At 39.2% G+C, this 23,328-nt stretch overlaps 1 protein-coding gene across 4 annotated transcripts; it reads left to right on the top strand.

Annotated features, from left to right (window-relative positions):
* The first annotated feature begins 456 nt into the window (after positions 1-456).
* LOC131348223 (carotenoid-cleaving dioxygenase, mitochondrial-like) lies at positions 457-18,473 on the top strand. 4 transcript variants are annotated; one of them, XM_058382971.1, is made up of 12 exons: positions 457-544; positions 7,128-7,281; positions 7,933-8,144; positions 13,282-13,397; positions 14,870-14,972; positions 15,058-15,186; positions 16,002-16,162; positions 16,269-16,436; positions 16,539-16,676; positions 16,868-17,050; positions 17,326-17,436; positions 17,567-18,473. In XM_058382971.1, the coding sequence occupies exons 1-12, from the start codon at positions 538-540 to the stop codon at positions 17,681-17,683; spliced, it is 1,599 nt and encodes a 532-aa protein (XP_058238954.1). In that variant the 5' UTR covers positions 457-537; the 3' UTR covers positions 17,684-18,473. The 4 variants fall into 4 exon arrangements, with proteins under 4 accessions (XP_058238954.1, XP_058238953.1, XP_058238951.1 ...); XM_058382970.1 differs by lacking the exon at positions 457-544 and adding an exon at positions 2,601-2,741; XM_058382968.1 differs by lacking the exon at positions 457-544 and adding an exon at positions 2,646-2,741 and having other exon boundaries at positions 7,133-7,281.
* The last annotated feature ends 4,855 nt before the right edge of the window (positions 18,474-23,328 follow it).

Here is a 23,328-nt window from a genome sequence, read left to right as displayed (position 1 = left end):
CATAGCCTGCACAGAGCGCTGACTTCAACCTAACTGAACAATGCACCCCAGTCCTCTCACCCAACAGCGCTGCCTGACTTCACTATTGCTCTTGTGGATGAATGAGAAATGACAAACCCCCACAGCCATGCTCCAAATCTTTCCCAAAATAGTTAAATATATTATAACAGCAAAGGGGGAACAAAAACATATGGGTGTAACATTGAATTTTTTGTCCATTTTCCCCTATATTTCAAACATGGCTTCACTAAATTGGGATAATTCGTTCAAAAACTACTTTTGATACAGTAGAATGCCAGGTGAGTTAACCTACAGTAAATACCTTCGTGAAATATTAAACCTAGTCTGATTATACAGATAGCAACAAAACAACGGAGAGGTTAATTGTGCAACCAGGAACTTGGCAAAATTAAAGCATATTTACATAAACTGGCAAATGATTACACTTCTTTTGCAAAGGATCTGACCTCTGTGTGCTGTTTTCTGTCTGTACACTGAACATTTACATAACTTTGGTTGAAATACTTATGAAGAACCATGATAGGTAAGCGGCCTAATGTTTCTTTCATTTATTACTATTATGAACACTAGCACTGCTCATGCGTATCATTGTTTTTGGCCGAATGTATGCAGGTGTTATATATTATTATAAATATACCTTGGTGTTGCATTTTGCCTCTATTTTGCATGGTCTTTCTGTATCTGATCCAGCCATCATTCTTTGGTCTTGCTTGGCTTTTGCATTGAGTGCTGTTGCTGTTATGGCTGAATCTTTACTACTTTGTACCACATGTCCGTACTACTTCATGCGTAGTTCTTGAATTGAGACAACACTGAGGGCCTTCCATATGACTGCGCTGTCACTTAAGACATGTTCATGTTTCTTGGTTATTGGCCAACTCCCTGCTCTATATAATGGCATTGGTCTGAAGATAGTTCTATAGACATTAGATTTCAGATGTGTTGTGATCTTGGGGTCAAAGGGTACTCCAGTACTTTGGCACCATTTTACCCATAATGTGTTTACTTGCAGTCATGCATCTCATATTGTGTCACCATTAACTATGTCTGTAATGTTAAGTTTTTACCTTGTTAAGTGGTTGTCCATTCACATAAGTAGGGCCATCTGTCAGGTCTCCATGTTTTCTTGATGTTGAGCCGAATCCCATATTCATCTCAATTTCATTTTTCACTCCTGCGTAGAGTTGTGTCCATGGGTGTCTTGTCTATTTTCACTAACTCGGGTGCTGCTAAAGCTTCTTTAAACTGGTGCCTGTACTCCTTTAGCTGCCACCAGTTACCACCAGTGTTCTGTTGATGCTGTAGGAGGCTTTGATGGGACTGGAGCCTGGAGTATGGAATTAGGGCTTAGCAGTCAGTGTTATGGGCAGTGCTATCTGACAGGATGACCTTCATGTCCACATTTGCCTTCAGGTCTCTTCTCTGCATTAGGCTTCTAGTAGTCTTTTAGTAGACTAGTAGCGTGGCCACCACTAGTGTACATGATAAGGTGGGGTGGTATTTTATGAAGAATGTATTTGTAAGAATAAGACCATGAGCTTCTGCAAAATCCATCTGAGTGCTTTCATTGTTCTGTACTCCATGGCCATATCCATTATGTGTATCTTTAAAACCATTCCCTTAACTGGTAAAATGCCCATTTAGATCTTCTCCCACTTCGATGATTGAATTGCCTGTGATGGTGCAAAGATAAGCATTAATACTTTCCTAGAAACTTTCTTTCTCCATATCTGTGCATCTCACAGTTCCCGGTGTTGAATTTGATGGATATGAATCGATCAAACATTCTATTTCCGTGAAAACATTTTGCAAACTTTCTCTGACAGCAATAGTAACATAATTTCAGGCATTTGTTTAGCCATGGAAGTCCAGTTTGTTTCCTTTACCAGTGTTCCTGGCTTATAAACCACTCTATTTGGTTTCCTGTAGACATGGTATGTCAGTCTGTCAGCTTTTCAGGATTGCATTTAGTTCACGGTCATGGCTGATGTCCCAGTATTGAGGGTTTGCAAGCAGTGGACTAGAATGTTATGGCTTCTCTGTCCATGAGTAGGTAGTACTCATTTGTTTCTCAAATCACTTGGGTAGGGGTGATGCAAGTATTCTTGCCTTGGAATTGTGAGAAATAGTTGGCAAGTATTCTATTTCATGCAAACTTGGATGCTGGTGTTATCTTTAACTGACATGTTGTGCTGCCTGGCAGGTTCCCAAAGGTTTCTATTTACAATTGGCACAAGGTGGTAGTGATTTTCCAGTGATTTGGCATTTGCCAGCCAGCCAGCCAGCCACACACACACACACACATGAAGAGAGCAAGCCAGCCAAGACAATATGATGCTCTGGGCTGATTTCTGCTGGGAAATCTTTAGTCCTGGCCATTCATGTGGATGTTATTTTGACATGATATTATCGTTATTAATTGATCATAATAATCAGTAATGAATATTTTCCTTTATTATACCTTCAACCGTATGCTATGTTGATTTATTTGTATTTAATAAGTTTCTGCTTCTGCCATCTAGAGGTAACAGACAACACTTGATTCCTAGCACTAACAGTTAAATAAGGAGGATTGTGGCTTCAGTAAAAGGCGGGGTTTCATGTTTATATATGGGGCACTTGTCTGTCTCTCTCTCTACGCATCCATGTCCTCTTTATCCACTCTGCCATCAGGAGCGCATCATCTTTCACCATGTCACTTGGGAAGAGTCTTATGTCAGGTAAGATGATGCTACTTCTGCCATGCTTCACTGTGAAATGCGACTAGTGACTAGTCCAGCCTCGGTCACACAGCGAGAGAGAGAGAGAGAGAGAGAGAGAGAGAGAGAGAGAGAGAGAGAGAGAGAGAGAGAGAGAGAGAGAGAGAGAGAGGACGTGCTGTTTTTTCCCCACGTTATATGATACGGACGTTTCGGACCTTTCGGAATATATACGCAACATAAGCCACGTGACTGCCCAAATGACTGACCATGATGATGTCACTGTTTGGAAGCGTGTGATAAATACGGTGGATCCAGGTAGACTGGGACATTTATTTTCATGCCTAAATGAGTAAAAGTAGAATTTTTATGAAATACAATATAAGGACATGAATTAAGCATCAAACATAAGCTGACCTTGTGATAATCAAAATGCTTTGGATTCATTCATTCATTCGTTTATTTATTTATTTATTTATTTATTTATTTTAAAAATGGTCTTGAGTAATATGTTACACATAATTATGTTTTGAACAAAATAAGCACAAAGTTAGTTTGAATCATGTACAGATGTATATGTGTATTTAAGATGCTGTAACACAAGAATGTCCCTCATGGTATCAATAAAGTCTGTCTGTCTGTCTGTCTATCTATCTATCTGTCTGTCTGTGTGTCTATCTATCTATCTATCTATCTATCTGTCTGTCTGTCTGTCTGTCTATCTATCTACACTATATTGCCAAAAGTATTCGCTCACCTGCCTTGACTCGCATATGAACTTAAGTGACATCCCATTCCTAATCCATAGGGTTCAATATGACGTCGGTCGACCCTTTGCAGCTATAACAGCTTCAACTCTTCTGGGAAGGCTGTCCACAAGGTTTAGGAGTGTGTTTATGGGAATTTTTGACCATTCTTCCAGAAGCGCATTTGTGAGGTCACACACTGATGTTGGACGAGAAGGCCTGGCTCTCAGTCTCCACTCTAATTCATCCCAAAGGTGTTCTATCGGGTTGAGGTCAGGACTCTGTGCAGGCCAGTCAAGTTCATCCACACCAGACTCTGTCATCCATGTCTTTATGGACCTTGCTTTGTGCACTGGTGCACAGTCATGTTGGAAGAGGAAGGGGCCAGCTCCAAACTGTTCCCACAAGGTTGGGAGCATGGAATTGTCCAAAATGTCTTGGTATGCTTAAGCATTCAGAGTTCCTTTCACTGGAACTAAGGGGCCAAGCCCAACTCCTGAAAAACAACCTCACACCATAATCCCCCCTCCACCAAACTTTACACTTGGCACAATGCAGTCAGACAAGTACCGTTCTCCTGGCAACCGCCAAACCCAGACTCGTCCATCAGATTGCCAGATGGAGAAGCGCGATTCGTCACTCCAGAGAACGCGTCTCCACTGCTCTAGAGTCCAGTGGCGGCGTGCTTTACACCACTGCATCCGACGCTTTGCATTGCACTTGGTGATGTATGGCTTGGATGCAGCTGCTTGGCCATGGAAACCCATTCCATGAAGCTCTCTGCGCACTGTTCTTGAGCTAATCTGAAGGCCACATGAAGTTTGGAGGTCTGTAGCGATTGACTCTGCAGAAAGTTGGCGACCTCTTCGCACTATGCGCCTCAGCATCCGCTGACCCCGCTCCGTCAGTTTACGTGGCCTACCCCTTCGTGGCTGAGTTGCTGTCGTTCCCAAACACTTCCACGTTCTTATAATACAGCTGACAGTTGAATGTGGAATATTTAGGAGCGAGGAAATTTCACGACTGGATTTGTTGCACAGGTGGCATCCTATCACAGTTCCACGCTGGAATTCACTGAGCTCCTGAGAGCGACCCATTCTTTCACAAATGTTTGTAAAAACAGTCTGCATGCCTAGGTGCTTGATTTTATACACCTGTGGCCATGGAAGTGATTGGAACACCTGATTCTGATTATTTGGATGGGTGAGCGAATACTTTTGGCAATATAGTGTATCTATGTTTATAATTAAAAATATCAAGATGTTAGGTTAACTGGGGCAGTCTTAAAATTACAAGTGCATAGAGAAATATTTTAAACAAATATGTTTAAATAATATGAAAAATCAGAGGAATAGAGCAGAGAAATGCTTTTTTGTGAGACTTTTTTTGTGCTGCGTATGGCAGAATTAATTATAATTGTCATTGAGGATGAAACTAAAGGCCAAAGTCAGTACAGATCTGTACCGTCTGTATGTGTCCTAAAAACCAAACATTCTATCCCAAATCAGCAAACATGAAAATGTATTTCAGTCAGCCTTGACAAATGGCCTGTATTAGAATTTAAAAAATTTTTCATTCATATATAAATATTTGACACCTTGAAGATATCTGAAGAGTATCATGTGTTGGAGTATTTGTTGTATTAATCACGAGAAAACTTGGACAAAATTCCCAAACAAATTCAATATAACAGAATTGACCCTAAATATATGCTTGTCCCTAAGACAAGCAAACAACAGAGGGATGAATTAGTCTACATCCCCACATTTCACCTAGTAAAAACATATTAGATCATTCTAGAATATTGTTCCATTTCACTGTATGCATTATTTCTACATACACATTGCCACTTTGGCCTTATTTATGTAAATCAAACAAAATAAGGCCATGTTAATAACAATGCTTGTGAGTCACGGTGGAAGAGCCTGCCTCATTTGTGCCTGTTTGGATGTCATTTATTTGCACATCGTTGCACTTCTTTGTTGTAAGAGACAGTGTTGTGAGAGAACATCACTGCATGGATCAGTGGATTACTCTGGAAAATATATGGCTGTTGTGAAGAATCAGCCTGACTCAGGTGTAATATTTGCTACTTATTATGTATATAAAATGTGTCTGTACTGTAGTCAGCAGAACAGGCCAGATGCTATTTGCAAAAACCCTACTAATAATACGCTGACGTTTCTGTATTTTGACCCATTTTTTCACTGTAGCCTTTTCCATGGATCAGTGATGAACTTTTGAGGAACAGCATGTTTTGATTAGGGTTTCTCATTCCTTCAGTCATGTCCAAACAGTTGTACTGTACTTGGATATACCACAGATCCCTCAACCAACTACCACTACCCACCTCTCTAAACTGACCCTCACTGGTGTGATTAACCACTGGTGCACCGTTCTATTTTATTATTTAGATTTGCCAGTTTGTCGTACACATATATGCATGTACATGTCACATTTCCCTTGTCCATTCACATTAGTGCACACAGTTCTTAAAAGGGCCTAAGGGAAGAGACGTTCCCATAAGAGCTAAATGCAGCAATAAGCAGTCTCTGTGTCTCTTGGCTCTGCTTTGAAATTTCCTGTCAGATCATATTGAGATCTTTTCTGCTTTTCTGGATGCTGATGCTTTTTTTAATCTTTGCAGAAGAAGCAAATATTTTCACTTTCTTTTCTCCTCCTTGTGAGCTCTTATTAATTCTAAAGATATGTCTTAATTTTATTCATGTATTTTTTTCTACACTTGGTCCTTCATCAGCATCATCCCATTTTGCGTAAAGTTTTTTGCCTCATAAAAGCTACTACACTGTTTGTAGTCTGGACTGCAGGAGCTCATTTCATTTCCACAAGTATTATTTCCTTGAATATTTTCCTTGCATATACTTATAAAAACCCAGAGCCATATCCTGCCAACAATGCCAAACGATAAATGTTTTGTTTATCTATCCCTGATCTAGGAATGAGACAAAGGAGGCACAGTATTATTTTGACGCTCCACAGATGACACCAAGTTATAAACTATAAAGTTGCTTAGTTCCTTAAGGGGGAAGACACAATCATTACATTTTCTCTCATTTTAAATAATGAAATCTGAATTTCATGCAACAATAAACTTGTAATTTGTTAGAGAAATTGTTACAATATGTAGTGTCTGTCTTGTTTCCACCATTCACCTGGTTTGGATGTGAATATCCTCAGATTAATATTTTAATCCAATATACTGGAGTAGACTAATGCTTTATTTTAACTCACACAAGGATCTATGAGACAATATTAGCTGAAAAAAGATTCATCAGTCCAAACTTCTACTGGTGGTGGATAATTTTTATTGTTATTTAATGGCTGTGTTGTGATGCTCTTCTGGTGATGTTGTTTCAGCTTTGAACTATATACCAGAAATATGCAGTGGTGGCTCAAGTGGTTAAGGCTCTGGGTCGTTGCCTGGAAGATCAGGGGTTCGAGCCCCAGCACCGCCAAGTTGCCACTGTTGGGCCCTTGAGCAAGGCCCTTAACCCTCTCTGCTCCAGGGGTGCCGTATCATGGCTGACCCTGCGCTCTGGCCCCAACCTCCAAGGATGGGATATGCGAAGAAAGAATTTCACTGTGCTGTAATGTATATGTGACAAATAAAGGCTGTTTCATTTCTGTTTCACCTTCATAGAGCAGCATGGGCTTCAGGACATTGCCCCGCTTGTACAGAGTGTGGAGGAGACTCCAGAGCCCATCCCTGCCACCATCAAAGGCACAATACCTACATGGATCTGTGGAAATTTTCTTCGCAATGGGCCTGGAAAGTTTGAGTTCGGAAATCAACAGTAAGTAAAGAAGCACAAGAGAAATTTATTGAATATCAGTTACTTACAATCAATCCAAAACAATAACACAGCATTGCACTATTATTATGTACAAACGTTATGGATTTAAGAAACATTCATTTTAATTTTACATGTGATAGAAAAATATCAGCAAGAATCGAGGGGAAGGTGTACAAGACAGTGGTGAGACCGGAAGTCCATGCTGTATGGTTTAGGGACAGTGTCACTGAGGAAGAGACAGGAGTCAGAGCTTTAGGTAGCAGAGCTGAAGATGTTGAGGTTCTCTTTGGGAGTGACACGGTTGGACAGGATTAGGAACAAGTACATCAGAGGGACAGCTCATGTTGGACGTTTGGGGGACAAAGTTGGGGAGGCCAGATTAAAATGGTTTGGACATATCCAGAGGAGGGAGAGTGAGTATATTGGTAGGAGAATGTTGGACATGGAGCTGCCAGGCAGGAGGCAAAGAGGAAGGCCAAAGAGGAGGTAAGATAGAAGATAGGGATAGGTGGAGAGAGATGATTCGCTGTGGAGACTCCTGAAGGGAAAAGCCGAAAGAAGAAGAAGAAACATTAATTTTACACACAAAAGAAACTCACATAATCCTCAGTTATGCCAGTTTATGACTGATTATTCTGTCTCTCTTCTTAGCTTTAATCACTGGTTTGATGGGATGGCCATGATGCACTGCTTTAAGATTGCTGATGGTCAGGTGACCTACAGAAGTTGCTTCCTGCGCAGTGACGCCTACAAGCAGAACAGTGAGATGAATCGAATTGTGATGTCTGAGTTTGGCACTCTTACTTTCCCTGACCCATGCAAGAATATCTTCCAGCGCTTCCTATCACGCTTTGAGAGGATGAGTGAGTACTGCTTACCAATGCAAAGATTTGCAGATGCTGTATTTCAGTGTTACTTAATCCCAGGCAGTTCTCCCGAGAGTCCAGTGGTGTCTTATCTGAAAAGGGTGTGGGTGCAAGTATTCAACCAAACAGAAGCCACACCTGAGGCTACTGAAAGCAGAGATCAACTTAACAGGTCAAATCAGAAGTGGCTCTTGCTTGATTAGAATGATTATAACCTGTACCCACACCAGTCCATTCCAGGTATGATTTTACACCCCTGCCCTAGAGAGATAGACAGTCTGTGTACTGCTGTTTTAGATAAAGTACAAGGCTATTCTGATGAATAATAAAGATTTCTAAAAGCCAAAGCCAGGCAGGGGGTATTGTTATGCCTTTCTCAAGCCAAAGCCAGGAATGTGCCCTATCATGTGTAACATATAAGGAAGTTACTGAAGTAACAGGGCCTGGATGCAGTCTGGCATGTAGAAAATATCAAGTGCAAAAGTTATAAACGTGGGAATGGAAACAAAGTTGTGCACCAGATCGGGCCAGATAGTGTGAAGGTTTGATTTCACTCACTTGCTAGGCTTTCAGATCAGTGTTGAGTGATCCATGTACCTGGAGAAACCTCAAAAAAAAGCCTGTCTTCAGAAAGGTGGTGTAGCTATTCTCTAGGAGGTAGAGTCATGCTTTTGAACTCATTTGGTCCCTGGGGTGAGACAGACCTCACCATCAACTTGATCTCACCTCACTTGGGAATTCTGGGAAGCTAAGTGAGATATCCTTAATCTTCATAGGGTGGCTTGTCTGCTTCTTGGCATAGTGCTCAATCTCATCCAAGTTGCTACATCTCTGTTTTTCTTCTTTAGAAGGCCCTGGTCATACTTGAATAGGTTTTTGAAGAACCTTGCACTCTCCATCTTCCAGATCCTCTGTGCCTTACTCGGTGCTGACAGTCTAATCCTGATTTGGTTCCAGTGTACCTTTTGATAATTCTTTTCCTGTTCTTGTGCCTTCCTGCAGGCCTGCTAAATATCTGCTTCTCCTTCAGCAAAGATCCAGGATTTTGCTTTTGTCTCATTGCAGTCTTCCTATTAAGGATGGATTATTTCCATGTTTTCTTAATGAACTTTACTTGGTGATGCAGAGATTCTAATTCTTTCCTTGTTATTGGCGTTGTGCCACTTAATCTTGCTTTGTTGACTTAGAATAAACAAGAACATCAGTGACTAGAAGGATACTTTAAAATCAATGTTGTTCATTCTGTTTGTCTCATATTTTCAAGATGGGTGAACAGGTGGGAATCCTTGGTGTCCTGTGGTGTCCCTGCACCAGATGTAGGATCAGTAATCAACAGGAAGAATGTCACTTCATTAATCCCAGAATATCTCTTGGACATCTCTCTGCTACGCCCTGCAATTTGTCATAGGATTGTTTCTTCCCCCCACATTTAATATTTCCTTTAACAGAGAGTGGCCATTAGAGTGACACTTTCAAGAAAGGTCAAGCTAGAAAATCTTACTGCTTTTAAAGATTTTGTGGTGTAATGAGATTAAATTTGAACTTATTTGGTCTAAAGAACAACCCAAATACACCCCAACACCCAGGTAATAACATTCCTATGCTAAAATATATTGGGGGTAGCATCATGCTTTGTTTTTCAGCATGAGAAACTGGAAAGCTTGTTGCCATCACAAGTACCAAGAATGGAGCCAAATATAAGCAAATTGTTGACAAGAACCTGTTCCGGTTGGCCAGATATCTACATTTAGGGTGAAAATAAATCTTGAGCCAAAGACAATGAGCCAAACCACTAGGTAAAAAAAAAGAGGTTTGTATTTTGGAATTTCTGAGCCCAGACTTCAATCCAACTGAAATTATGTGGCCTATCATAAAAATTGCTGTTCACCATTATCCATCTAACTTGACAGCGTTGGAGAAAAGCTTTATTGTGGAATGGAAGAAAATTTCAAAATTAATATGCCAAAAGCTTATAGAGCTGTGGCCAAAAGTTTTGAGAAAGACACAAATATTAATTTTCACAAATTTTGCTGCCGCAGTTTTTAGAATCGCAATTTGCATATACTCCAGAATGTTATAAAGAGTAATCAGATGAATTTCAATTATATGCAGTCCCTCAAGTACCTCTTTGCTATGAAAATGAACTTAATCACAAAAACACATTTCCATTGCATTTTAGCCATGACACAAAAGGACCAGCTGACATCATATGAGTGATTCTCTGGTTAACACAGGTGAGAGTGATGACAAGGACAAGGCTAGAGATCATTTTGTCATGCTGATTGAGTTAGAATAACAGACTGCAAGCTTTAAAAGGAGGGTGGTGTTTGAAATCATTGTTCTTCCTCTGTTAAACATGGTTACTTGCAAGTAAACACGTGATTCACAGGCAATGGTATTGCTGTTAGTAAGAAACCTAAATCAACCATCTATCCGATCATCAAGAACTTCAAGGAGAGAGGTTCAGTTGTTGTGAATAAGGCTTCAGAGCACCCAAGAAAGTCCAGCAAGCACCAGAACCATGTCCTAAAGTTGATTCAGTTGTGGGATTGGGGCACCACCAGTGCAGAGCTTGCTCAGGAATGGCTGCAGTCAGGAGTGAGTGAATCTGCACACACAGTGAGGCGAAGACTTTTGGAGGATGGCCTGGTGTCAAGAAGGGCAGCAAAGAAGCCACTCGTCTCCAGCCACTCGTGGACTGCTGAGGACTGGGGTAAAGTCACTTTCTCTGATCAAACCCCTATCTGATTGTTTGGGGCATCCGGAAAAAAGCTTGTCCGGAGAAGAAAAGGTGAGCACTACAATCAGTCCTGTGTCTTGCCAACAGTAAAGCATCCTGAGACCATTCATGTCTGGGGTTTCAGCCAAAGGAGTGGGCTCACTCACAATTTAGGAACTCAGACATGAATAAAGAAGGGTACAAAAACATCCTCCGAAACTTCTCTCAACCATCCAAGAACAGTTAGGTGATAAACAATGAACAATTTCCAGCATGATTCAGCACCTTGCCATAAGGAAAAGTGATAACTAAATTGTTCAGGGAACAAAATATCAAAATTTTGGGTCCATGGCCAGGAAACTCCCCAGACCTTAATCCCATTGAGAACTTGTGGTCAATCCTCAAGAGGCAGGTGGATGAACAAAAACTCTAAGTATTGATTATGCAAGAATGGGATTATGCCATCAGTCAGGATGTGGCCCAGAAGTTGATTAATAGCATGCTAGGGTGAATTGCAGAGGTCTTAAAAAAGAGGTCATCACTGCAAATATTGACTTTTTGGATAAACTTAATGTAATTGTCAATAAAAGCCTTTGACACTTATGCTTGAAATTATACTTCAGTATATTTAGTATATATCTAAAAACTCTGAAGCAACAGATTTTGTGAAAATTAATGTGTGTCATTCTCAAAACGTTTGGCCACGGATGTACAGACACATCCAGAAAACTCAAATCTGTAATTGTTGCTAAAGAACAATTTAAACTGAGATGGTTAATACCAATCAATTAAGCAGTTTGGGGATTTTTTTTAATAATTGAGAGAACATCTAAATACTTTATTTAAATTTATTTATTATGCAAGTGGGGCACCATACCTTAGAAGTTAGCCCAAGTGCTTCACACTTTCAGGGTTGATGGTTTAGTTCCTACCTCTATGCTGACTGTGTGGTGTTTGGATGGTCTCCCCTTGCTTTAAGGGTTTCCTCTGGGTACTCTTGCTTTCTTCCCCTGACCTAGACTTGTGTTGTAGGCTGATTGGCATCACTAATTTGTATGTAGTGTGTGCAGTTGTGCTTTGAAATGGGTTGGCACCATTATCCATCCACCATTATCCATTGGCATCATTATCAAGGGGTGTCCCTTGCCTTGTGCCCTAAGTCCCCTGGGATAGGATTCAGGTTCCCTGTGACTCTGTGTAAGATAAACTGTACAGAATAATGATGGATTGACGGACATTTGTACAGAAACAAACATTTAGGTTTTGCAGTATATGGCATTTTCTGCACTTGTTTATTTGGTGGCTTCTGTTTACCTTTAGTCTACTGGCCTCTTCTGACCTCTGTTAAGTGAAAAAGTGTTAAAGGTGTGTTAGAAGGTTGGACTCAGGTCATTACAGAGTTGCTACTAAATGTTCAGTCTAATTGTATGTTGTCCTGAATGAGGATGCACACCCGACAAGCAACAGCTGTTTCCTGGAATAGTGTAGAATCGGAAATCAGATTAAATCCACATGTTCTTAATTATGGTAAGAGGCTCTTTTAATAGGAAGATCATGATTCTGAGATGAAAGAAGAAAGCAGTGTTTCACAAGAACTTGAACAAGGCTGAAAACATGTTCTGCACACAATAAAAAATATGTGAAAGTGAGGTAACCAGTGGATCCCAGTGTACTAACAGGAGAATGCACTTTCTCTTCTAAACAAATGCAATTTTTCCCCTCACAATTAACCATACGTGCATAATCTTTAGATAAACATGAATAAACAAGCTTGAAAATTAAACCACGCCCACATTGCAAAATGATCAGAATCAACTTTATTGCCAAGTACTGTGGGTTTTACACGTACAAGGAATTTGCCTTGGTGTATTGGTGTATACCTGATGTACCATGATGCAAACAAGTGACCTTCAAAACACTATCAATGGACACCATGGAATACATTTGGGATGAACTGGAACACCAAATTTCCACCAGGCCTTCTTTGCTGGACATCAATTCTCAACAACTGAGGAACACCATATTAATGATTATATAAAGTGGATGTTTAATTGTCAGGTGTCCAAACACAAAGAGAGTGTTACTGATTGTCCTGACATAAGGCCATAGTTCTTACTTAATACCCACATGGAAAAGTGAGGGATTATATGAGTTCTCTTCTCCTTCATTTCATAAACTAAAGATATCTTTGTGCTTTGCCTTGTTTAAAATATTCGCAGCTCTGAACACTGTTGAAGGATTTTAAATCACTGACCTGCAAGTTACAATATATTAGTTTAAACATCTTGATTTTTCCATTATAATTTTTTATATGCAATAATAATCTGATTTCTTGTTATTCAATGTCATGCAACTGCATGTACCAAGAACATATCGGCTAATTCAGCTAACTGTCCAGTCTTCATCCCTTTACAGAGCCCACAGACAACGCTAATGTGAACTTTGTGAAATACAAAGGTGACTACTATGTCAGCACAGAAACAAACTTTATGCACAAAATTGATCCGGACACTCTAGAAACGAAAGAGAAGGTATGTGACACGTAACATGTACAACCTGTCATTTATTTAATATAAAAATAACCTATATCAAACTCACACAAGTATAAAATACACAATTATACATACAGTCTCCAAAGTATGAATGGCACAACAGATTCAACAGATATTTCCAAATATGTTTAATTATATTGTGTGCATATTTCCACATATAGGTCTTGAATTGCTCCACAAATATTTCTAAATTAATAATAAATGTAAAACATTTTTAAAAATATAGATAAAAGTAAGAAAGTAAGAAAAAGTAAAGAAACAAATGGTTTTGCAAGTATTTAATAATAATAATAATAATAATAATAATAATAATAATAACAATCAATAATTAATAATTAATAATTAATAATTAATAATTAATAATAACAATAATAATAATAATAATAACAATCAATAATTAATAATTAATAATTATTATTATTATTATTATTATTATTAAACAGATGTCAAGATATGAGCCAAATCTGGTGAAGAGTGAAGAAAATTAGGTGGAGTGGTAATAATGGAGGAGTGGTGTTTTTTTTGCATGTTATTGTAACTTTTGACTACTAGTTAGTGCTGGCAAGAAATTTGTTGCATAGCTTCAGGGTGTAGTTCTGAAGATGCCTTCTGTCATGGCTACCTTGGACATTTTCCTGCCTGACCACCAGAGGGAAGCCCTGCACATATATTTTTAACTCTTGTGTTACCCTGGTCATTGTGTTGACCTGTTTTGTGTTGTCAGTAATTATTCACCTCCTTAGATTCATCATGACTTTGGCTAGCTTTTGGTAATATCACCACATGTTTGTCTTTCATAGCCCTGCTCTATAGTTTTCCAGTTTCTGTGTTGCCACTCCAGTTTTGTTTCATGGTTTGTTTTTGTCAATAAGACCTTTACTTGCACCCGACTTTGCCTTCCAAACGTGACACCATGTTTTGTGTCGTTGAGGCTGAGCTACAGCCTTACTCACTAGTTTGTGGCTTTGCTGTCAGATTTGTTGCTCTATTACAGGTAAAACAGCACATGGCTCACATTTGCTATAGACACCTTAGCCAGAAGAAGGTGGGGAAAAAAAGAGAAAAAGTAAAATAACAATAGGATGTTGATGCACCTTTCATGCTTGCCCTACTAATAAGAAATTATAGAATAATCATAACATTATAGTAAAATAATATTTAATTTTTTTTAATAGCCTCTTTCTCACATCCAGGACCATATTAGGGGGTGGGCTTAGGCCTGGGGCTTTGCCACAACCAGAAAACAGCAGACAAATTCAAGTAAAACAAAAACAATTAACACAATAAAACAAAAAGCACCCAAATCATTTCTCTCCATAAACACATCCTTTATGCTAATAAACATACATTTTTTTTAATCTGAAATAATACATAAAAGGTTTTAATGCTATTTTCTTTTTAATGTTACATCCTATGGTCTTTTTCACAATAATGTCTATTATGTCTATAAGGTGGACTGGAGCAGCTTCATTGCTGTTAATGGTGCAACCGCCCACCCTCATGTTGACACAGATGGTACAGTCTACAACATGGGCAACTCCTACGGCAGGAAAGGTGAGATCATTACAAAAGTCATTTATACATATGCATTACATATAAGCTAAGTCATGACTAAATGTTGCTACATACTGTTTGGTAGGAGCTTTGTACAACATTATCAGCGTGCCTCCAAAGAAGGAAGACCCTGATGAAACACTGCATGGTGCAAAGGTGCTGTGTTCCATTTCTCCTGCTGAAAAAAACAAGCCTTCCTATTACCATAGCTTTGGTAAATACACACACCAGACACACCACAGCTAATCAAATGAATGGTTGGATTAATGGATTAAACCGAACACTTAACAAGTTATTAACGTTTAGCAGATTATATGTCTGGACTTTTGTACTGATTTTGGTTGTGTCTAAATGGATAGATAGATAGGATAGAAATCATCCATCCATCCATCCATCCATCCATCCATCCATCCATCGCAGATCATGTTTGTTGATTATCTATTAATCTTGTTAACATTTTTTTGCTAGCTTGTGAGTTTTCCCAGCTTGTTGCATAGATTACCGGGCAATAGAATGGGTTAATGTCCAACTTTTTTCAATCCTCTTACTGTTTTTCACTGGAATCTCTTCACCTGTGAGTCACTCATTCAGGAAGGAGCTTAGTTTTCTGCCTTTAAGTTAGATTTGTGTTGACTTGCACTGTTAAAGGAGCTATAGAAAACATTGCAAGCAACCAAAAAACTGGAAAGAATATCTGAATAGATGGCATCAAAATCCTAAATTTCAACACCACAATAAAATCTGTACCTAATGTAGACATGCAACATACAGACTGAGAAATATTTGTATGTTCAAGCTGAAATGATTTCAAGGATTTACAGGCAATCCTGTTGCCAAGTGACAGCACTAGATATGATAAACATTTTTCCAAAGTATGCAAATGTAATGGGATGGTCTTTGACACTTTCCATGATTAAAAGTACTGAAACATGACTATTAGTTTACATTTTAGCTTTGTACTTTATTTGAGCAGATCGCTGGATGAAACATAAACGCTAAATGCATGCAACATTCTGTTTTTCTTCTCAGCCATGTCGGAGAACTATGTGGTTTTCATCGAACAGCCCATAAAGATGGACCTGCTTAAGATAATTACATCAAAGATGAGGGGGAAGAGCATAAATGACGGTATCTATTGGGACCCAAAAGTAGAGACTGTCTTCCATGTTGTAAACAAACATACTGGACAGGTGACACCAAAGATCTCACTTTGAATTTTTAGGATTATTTCTCAGTTTATTTCATACTGGTTATGATTGCAGAATACGGTATATATTTTCCTCGGTTTTGTAACAGGTGAGTCCAGTGAAGTACCACACCAAGGCTTTATCCACCTTCCACCAGATCAATGCATTTGAGGAGAATGACTTCCTCATAGTGGACATGTGTTGCTCAGATGATGGCCAGGCCCTTCAGGTCTACTTTCTTCAGAACTTGCGCAAGTCAGGAGAAGCCCTGGATGAGGTTAGAAATGCTGGATTTCCATTTTTTCAGTTTTATATGTGTTGGAGAAGCCACTTTTGTAATATAGTATGAGTGATGTCTTTGTTTTTTTTTTAATCTCAGGTGTATAACAGCTTACCCAGGGCATTTCCTCGCCGCTTTGTTCTGCCTCTGTGCATAACCAATGACACTCCACTGAACCAGAACCTCAACACACGGCCCAACAGCTCTGCTTCTGCTGTCTGCCTCAGCAAAGAGAAGGTGAGCTGCTGCTGGAGTGGACTGTGTTTGCAGTAATCCACTCACTTTGTCCACTCACTTATTACCCACTCATTCTCTGTGTCCTCCATCCCCAGCTGATGGTTGACCATGCCCACACTGCTACAAATGTATTTACAGATGATTGTATAACGTTGTTGCCTCTCAGTACATAATTCTACGTTACCTACCAGGTGTTCTGCATGTCCGAAGATCTGCATGACGATGAACTATTGGATTATGGTGGTTTGGACTTCCCTCACATTCACTACGACAGGTGCAACACCAAACCATACCGCTATTTCTATGGCTGTGGCTTTGGACACCTGGTGGGAGATTCATTGATCAAGATGGACCTGGAGAGTAAAAAGCTGAAGGTATGCTTATACCAGTGATGTAATGCTGAAGTTGTTTTTCGATGTTACAAGAAGGGTGTAAAGGGTGAAAGAGTGTTAAATATGAATCTGTTATAATTAGGGCTGTGACTGTATGATCATAGTCTAAAATATGCTAGGTCTATATTTGAATAGAAAATGATACAAAAGCACTTTATACTGACATTCAGTTGATTTCTTAATACCTTTCAAAGAGGCTATGATTTTTCATCCCAGTTGTAATTAGGCATCTGTTTGTTTTTGTGTTCATTGGTTAGGTGTGGTGTCAACCAGGCCTTTATCCATCTGAACCCGTGTTTGTTCCCTCACCTCATGCAGAGGAAGAGGATGATGGAGCCATCTTATCTGTTGTCCTTACACCCACTGTGGTATGACAATAGATTCTAAACTCTTCAATTATAGACACATTCAACTAAACATCTTTTACCAACTTTACAGTTTGTTTTCATTGTGGAGTATATATTTTCTGAAAGTGGCTATTTTCTGTGTTGGGTTTAGGATAAAGGTAAATTTATGCTGGTTCTTGATGCGAAGACGTTTGAGGAACTGGGAAGAGCTGAAGTGCCTGTTAACATTCCGTACGGCTTCCACGGGACCTTTAACTCCTCAGTATAAAAATGCAGTGGCACAACAGGAAGGTTCAACTCTGGCCAAATTGATGACACTTCACTTAAAAGACATATTTTTTGCTATTGGTTTGCTTACCACTGTAACACACTAATGAAATAAATCTTTAAATTATTATTATTATATTACAGTATAATATTTTTTAATAAATGACATTATAATAGGATTTTTAACAGAAAAACTATTCATCTGTATGTATATAATATTGTTTTTTTGCACAGCTGCACTGTGATGATGTTCTGAAAAGATTCATAAATTTATGATTCCATATTTAGCCACCTAAACATAAAAAAAAATATTCATATTACTAACGCCTTATTTCATTTCCATCATTTTAGTAGAACTGTCATAAATATATATTTGCTCTTTTTAAAGGATAATATTTGTTGACTGTGCTTTGAATGATTTTTGGCAGTGGTCTCTATCCACGGACATGAGAACTCACTTAAATGTTTTGATGATTATTAAAATGTTGTAATTAATATGCTACTGATTCCAACCCAGCTGACCTAAGGGAGATTTGGGACTGAAATATTAGACATCAAGACATTTTACAAGTCTTGTGTGTGTCTTGTTGCATGCTTTTACATGTATAAAGGTAAGATAAATGCAATATAATGTTGGCTATCAATATTACGTAAATAAAAGCCCAAATCTTAATTGTAATCAGTACACTGTTTGATGAACTGGTGCTCAGTGCCATCTGCTGGCAATCCTGCATCTGTAACGTCTTAAAAGTGGACATCTATAATGCAAGAACAGAAAATTGGCTGAAACAGTAGAATTATTATTTATTTGTTTATTTATTTATTTATTTATTTATTTCGCAGTGAATAACATGTTAACAAGAAAAGACTTAATGGCTGCATCAAACTGATGTGGAATAGTTTAGATGTTTTTTTTAGACTTTAGATTTCTTAGATTTTCAAATATTTCGGAATAAACTTGCTGACCATCATTTAAACATAGAAATGTCAATGTGGGTCACTCAATTTCATTAGCCATGATGGACAACTTTATGGCAAAAAAAAAAAAATTGTCCTGATGTTTGCCAATTATACTGAAAGTTTGAGATAGTGTCCACTAGGCGGCAGTACACCTTCACAGCAGCTAGATGTGGATGACTGTAATGAAATTCACCATGGTGGATAAAATGCAAACCTTTTGGGCTGTTGATAATTTCACTGAAATGATTAGAATCTGTTTAGACCCAATAGTTTGTATATATATATATATATATATTATATATTTGTTAGAATAAATGTGTACATTCTCTGCTCAGATTTAGCAACCAGCTTTTAAGTTCCCTGCATCAGATAGCACTATGACAGCCAGACTGATAAACATACAGTCCCTGATTTATAAGATCCAAAATAACAAGTCTAATTTGCATCCACATCAGATTGATTGCACAAGCAAATAGTGGGTGTGTCATGGATGATTTGCAAAGAATAGATGTGCTGAAGTTCTACTGAGCTGAAGGTAGAGAGCATTTCACTGGCTGCAAGCTTGAGGCCTAAAAAAAAAAATGAACAAAAAAACGAATTAATTTCATCTTAGATTAATTTAGAAACAAGTGTGATTAAAAGAAAGGAAATGTTAAGCATATTATCACCCGAGAGGCATAAAACTGGCTTATTAACCGGTTCATTTTAATAGGCCACATGCTGTTTTCAATACAGTGTCTATATAAACATATTCCTATTGTTTATTTACCCTAATAAAAATGTGTCTGCTTATTTTTATTTGAATGAACACGAGACATGAAATGATTACAATACACTATGAGAAATTGTAGCCACATGTATGGGTTTAGAACATTATTACCATGTATGTTATTATCACACATTTACCAGTATTTATTAGAGATCATTATTAAGAGTTCAGAGAAGCCTGGGGTCAATCCCAGGGGCACAATGTGGGGTGGGGGGGGGGGGGTCTTTGGACTCGGGGAGAAAACCAGAGCACTCAAAGAAAATCTCTGGGACACAGGGAAAAATGTGCCCACCATCACCTGGGTTTGATTAGCAATCAGGGAACCAACCCAGCCTCTGAAGGGTTAACTCTCAGTGCTGCTCCCAAGTCCCAAGGATAAAATGGGTGGGTTGCATCAAGAAGGACATCCGGGGTAAAACCTGTGCCAAAATCAAACATGCGGATCAGATGATCCACTGTGGCGACCCTGAAAAGGGAGCAGCCAAAGAGCAACAGCAACATAGTTACATAAAATCATAAAACTATTCACCATTTCCGAAGGATGCCCTTTGGCGCATGTGCGATGGTGCAGCACCTTCAGCAGCAACTTTGCTCATATGTGATATCATATTCTGCATCACACTTGCACACCACTCGCTAAATGACATCAAACATTATTAATAATTGCAAGGCGTGAACAAGGAGGAGGAAACGAAAAGTTTTTGTGTGTTTTAATTGCTCCTAGTAGCCACAGTAAATACACTGATCATGAAATGTGTAAATGCGTGCTTGTTTATGAGCTCCATATCATCTGAATAAGGATGGAAGGGGATGTCCAATCCCCATAATAAAAAGATATTTTATAGTCACTTCACTGAGCTGTATTCCCAGACAATAACTACGGGCACGGACGGTGTCAAAGTTACACTTTTTTATAGAAATTATATAAAGTGTAAGCAGTGTTGGTGCAGACAGAAGGTCTTTTTAATAAAGGGTGAGTATAATATTCTTACAATGCTAGTGAGCCATAAAGTTTTCATCTGATTGCCTTTATATTGTCTCTAATGGATGATGATGATGATGATGCATGCATGTAGATGTATTTTCACTTTCACATGTGTCTCCATTTTGCTGTACTTCTTGTCCGTGTCTGCATTTTCTCTGGATTCCCACATGCCAGTAGGTGGATTGGTAAGATAAATTGCCACCAGGTGTCTGCATGGTGCCCTGCGATGGGTGTATTCCATCCTCACACATAGTGTTTTCCAGATCCTCCATAAACCTGACCATGATAATGTGGTTACTTAAGTATAAGAATGTATGAATGTCTGGCTCTGCATTTTCACGGTGGGCTCTAGCACAGGTAAATGCCAGTTGATGTGCGCTCACCACACACTCGGATTTGGTTATTTGGCTGCCAGGTGTCACCATACTGCAACCGTCATGCACCAGAGAAATGTGGTCCATTGAAATTGATAGCACGTGGCATGGAGACGTTGCAAATGCACGCGTACTGGGTCTGTTTTTCACTCGTGCATCAATGAATCATAAACTCTGAAATCTGAAAGAAATCCATTGAAGTTTCTGTAAATTCTAATCTAAAAAGATGTCATGATTGTGCGGTCTATAATGATATAAGTATTGTACAATAGTAATATTTATGAATAGTCATATCCCACTGTCTGGTCTAACTAGTGTCCTATATTGCATTAACACAGTGTTTCACAGCATTTACACGATGTTTATCTTAACCCACACTCTCAGTGCAAACATTCACACCACAAAGGTGAGCTAATTGTATTAGCATCTCAGGACCACTGAATTGTTCTTCCTGATTGTTTTGAAACAGAAAAGCTCCAAACAACACATCAGATTAAAAAGCATCCGTTTCAATTCTCCTCTAAAATGTTAATCGGTAAAGTTTAGTAAAGAAGGACACGTTGGAGAAGATATCTCACTGCTTGACTTAACTGTCAGTGTCCCTCAATCAGTATCAGTATCAGTGTCAGTGTCAGTGTCAGTGTCAGTGGATGTAGCATTTCAACATGGGAAAATGTGCTGAAAGAGAAGTTCTGTTTCCAATTCTCTGGGTAATAAAAGCTTTTCTATCACCACTAATAGACTGGTTTAGCCATGATGGACAGCAGATCTGTGATAAAGTCACAGTGCTCCAGTCTGACGAAAGTTTGGTTTCATACATTAATAACCATAAATCCTTCCTCTGCTTTACAAAAGCAGAAACATGACAAGTTGAACCAATCATGTTATCTGGCATGAAGCGCTATGGGGGGGAATAAAGTCTCCATACGTGGAATATGTTTTGATTGTAGCAAACTACAGAACACTGTTTTGGGGCATAAATGACCTAAATTTGCAAAACACTGTAGAAACAACCTTACAAAATAGTGTAACCCTAATTTATAGCACCTGGTGGAAATGGACTACTTTAAAATTTCTCAATGACACATTTCTCCAAGCTAAAGCCATGCAGAAAAGTGCAATTCTGCTGCAAAATAAAATACTGCATTCTTCTTCTTCTTCTTCAACTTTATATAAACCAAATATTGCTTTCAAAACTATTGATCTATCACCTTTTGATTGAATAAATTCATTCAACTATAATCAACCAGGAACATAAAAATCCATAGTTTTCCATCCATCGGAAGATGCTCTTCAGAAAGAAATATTTAGTAATATGGATATACACTATATTGCCAAAAGTATTCGCTCACCCATCCAAATAATCAGAATCACGTGTTCCAATCACTTCCATGGCCACAGGTGTATAAAATCAAGCACCTAGGCATGCAGACTGTTTTTACAAACATTTGTGAAAGAATGGGTCGCTCTAAGGATCTCAGTGAATTCCAGCGTGGAACTGTGATAGGATGCCACCTGTGCAACAAATCCAGTCATGAAATTTCCTCGCTCCTAAATATTCCACAGTCAACTGTCAGCTGTATTATAAGAACGTGGAAGTGTTTGGGAACGACAGCAACTCAGTCACAAAGTGGTAGGCCACGTAAACTGACGGAGCGGGGTCAGCGGATGCTGAGGCGCATAGTGCGAAGAGGTCGCCAACTTTCTGCAGAGTCAATCGCTACAGACCTCCAAACTTCATGTGGCCTTCAGATTAGCTCAAGAACAGTGCGCAGAGAGCTTCATGGAATGGGTTTACATGGCCGAGCAGCTGCATCTAAGCCATACATCACCAAGTGCAATGCAAAGCGTCGGATGCAGTGGTGTAAAGCACGCCGCCACTGGACTCTAGAGCAGTGGAGACGCGTTCTCTGGAGTGACGAATCGCGCTTCTCCATCTGGCAATCTGATGAACGAGTCTGGGTTTGGCGGTTGCCAGGAGAACGGTACTTGTCTGACTGCATTGTGCCAAGTTTGGTGGAGGGGGGATTATGGTGTGGGGTTGTTTTTCAGGGTTGGCCCCTTAGTTCCAGTGAAAGGAACTCTGAATGCTTCAGTATACCAAGACATTTTGGACAATTCAATGCTCCCAACTTTGTGGGAACAGTTTGGAGCTGGCCCCTTCCTCCAGGGGTCCATAAAGACATGGATGACAGAGTCTGGTGTGGATGAACTTGACCGGCCTGCACAGAGTCCTGACCTCAACCCGATAGAACACCTTTGGGATGAATTAGAGCGGAGACTGAGAGACAGGCCTTCTCGTCCAACATCAGTGTGTGACCTCACAAATGCACTTAAACATAAGCATAAACACACTCCTAAACCTTGTGGACAGCCTTCCCAGAAGAGTTGAAGCTGTTATAGCTGCAAAGGGTGGACCGACATCATATTGAACCCTATGGATTAGGAATGGGATGTCACTTAAGTTCATATGCGAGTCAAGGCAGGTGAGCAAATACTTTTGGCAATATAGTGTATCTCAATCCACTCCTGCACAGTGCTGATTGTTAGAATTGTAC

The sequence above is a fragment of the Hemibagrus wyckioides genome, linkage group LG28, assembly GCF_019097595.1.
Source record: "Hemibagrus wyckioides isolate EC202008001 linkage group LG28, SWU_Hwy_1.0, whole genome shotgun sequence".
Classification (NCBI taxonomy): domain Eukaryota; kingdom Metazoa; phylum Chordata; class Actinopteri; order Siluriformes; family Bagridae; genus Hemibagrus; species Hemibagrus wyckioides.
The sequence above is the reverse complement of the archived record's forward strand: the minus strand, read 5'-3'. Positions and strand labels throughout refer to the sequence as shown.

Coding starts and splice junctions, on each gene's coding strand:
- LOC131348223 (XM_058382968.1), top strand. CDS start 2,667: ATGTCCTCTTTATCCACTCTGCCATCAGGAGCGCATCATCTTTCACCA. Junction 2,742..7,132: donor TGGGAAGAGTCTTATGTCAG/GTAAGATGATGC, acceptor TTCATAGAGCAG/CATGGGCTTCAGGACATTGC. Junction 7,282..7,932: donor TTTGAGTTCGGAAATCAACA/GTAAGTAAAGAA, acceptor CTCTCTTCTTAG/CTTTAATCACTGGTTTGATG.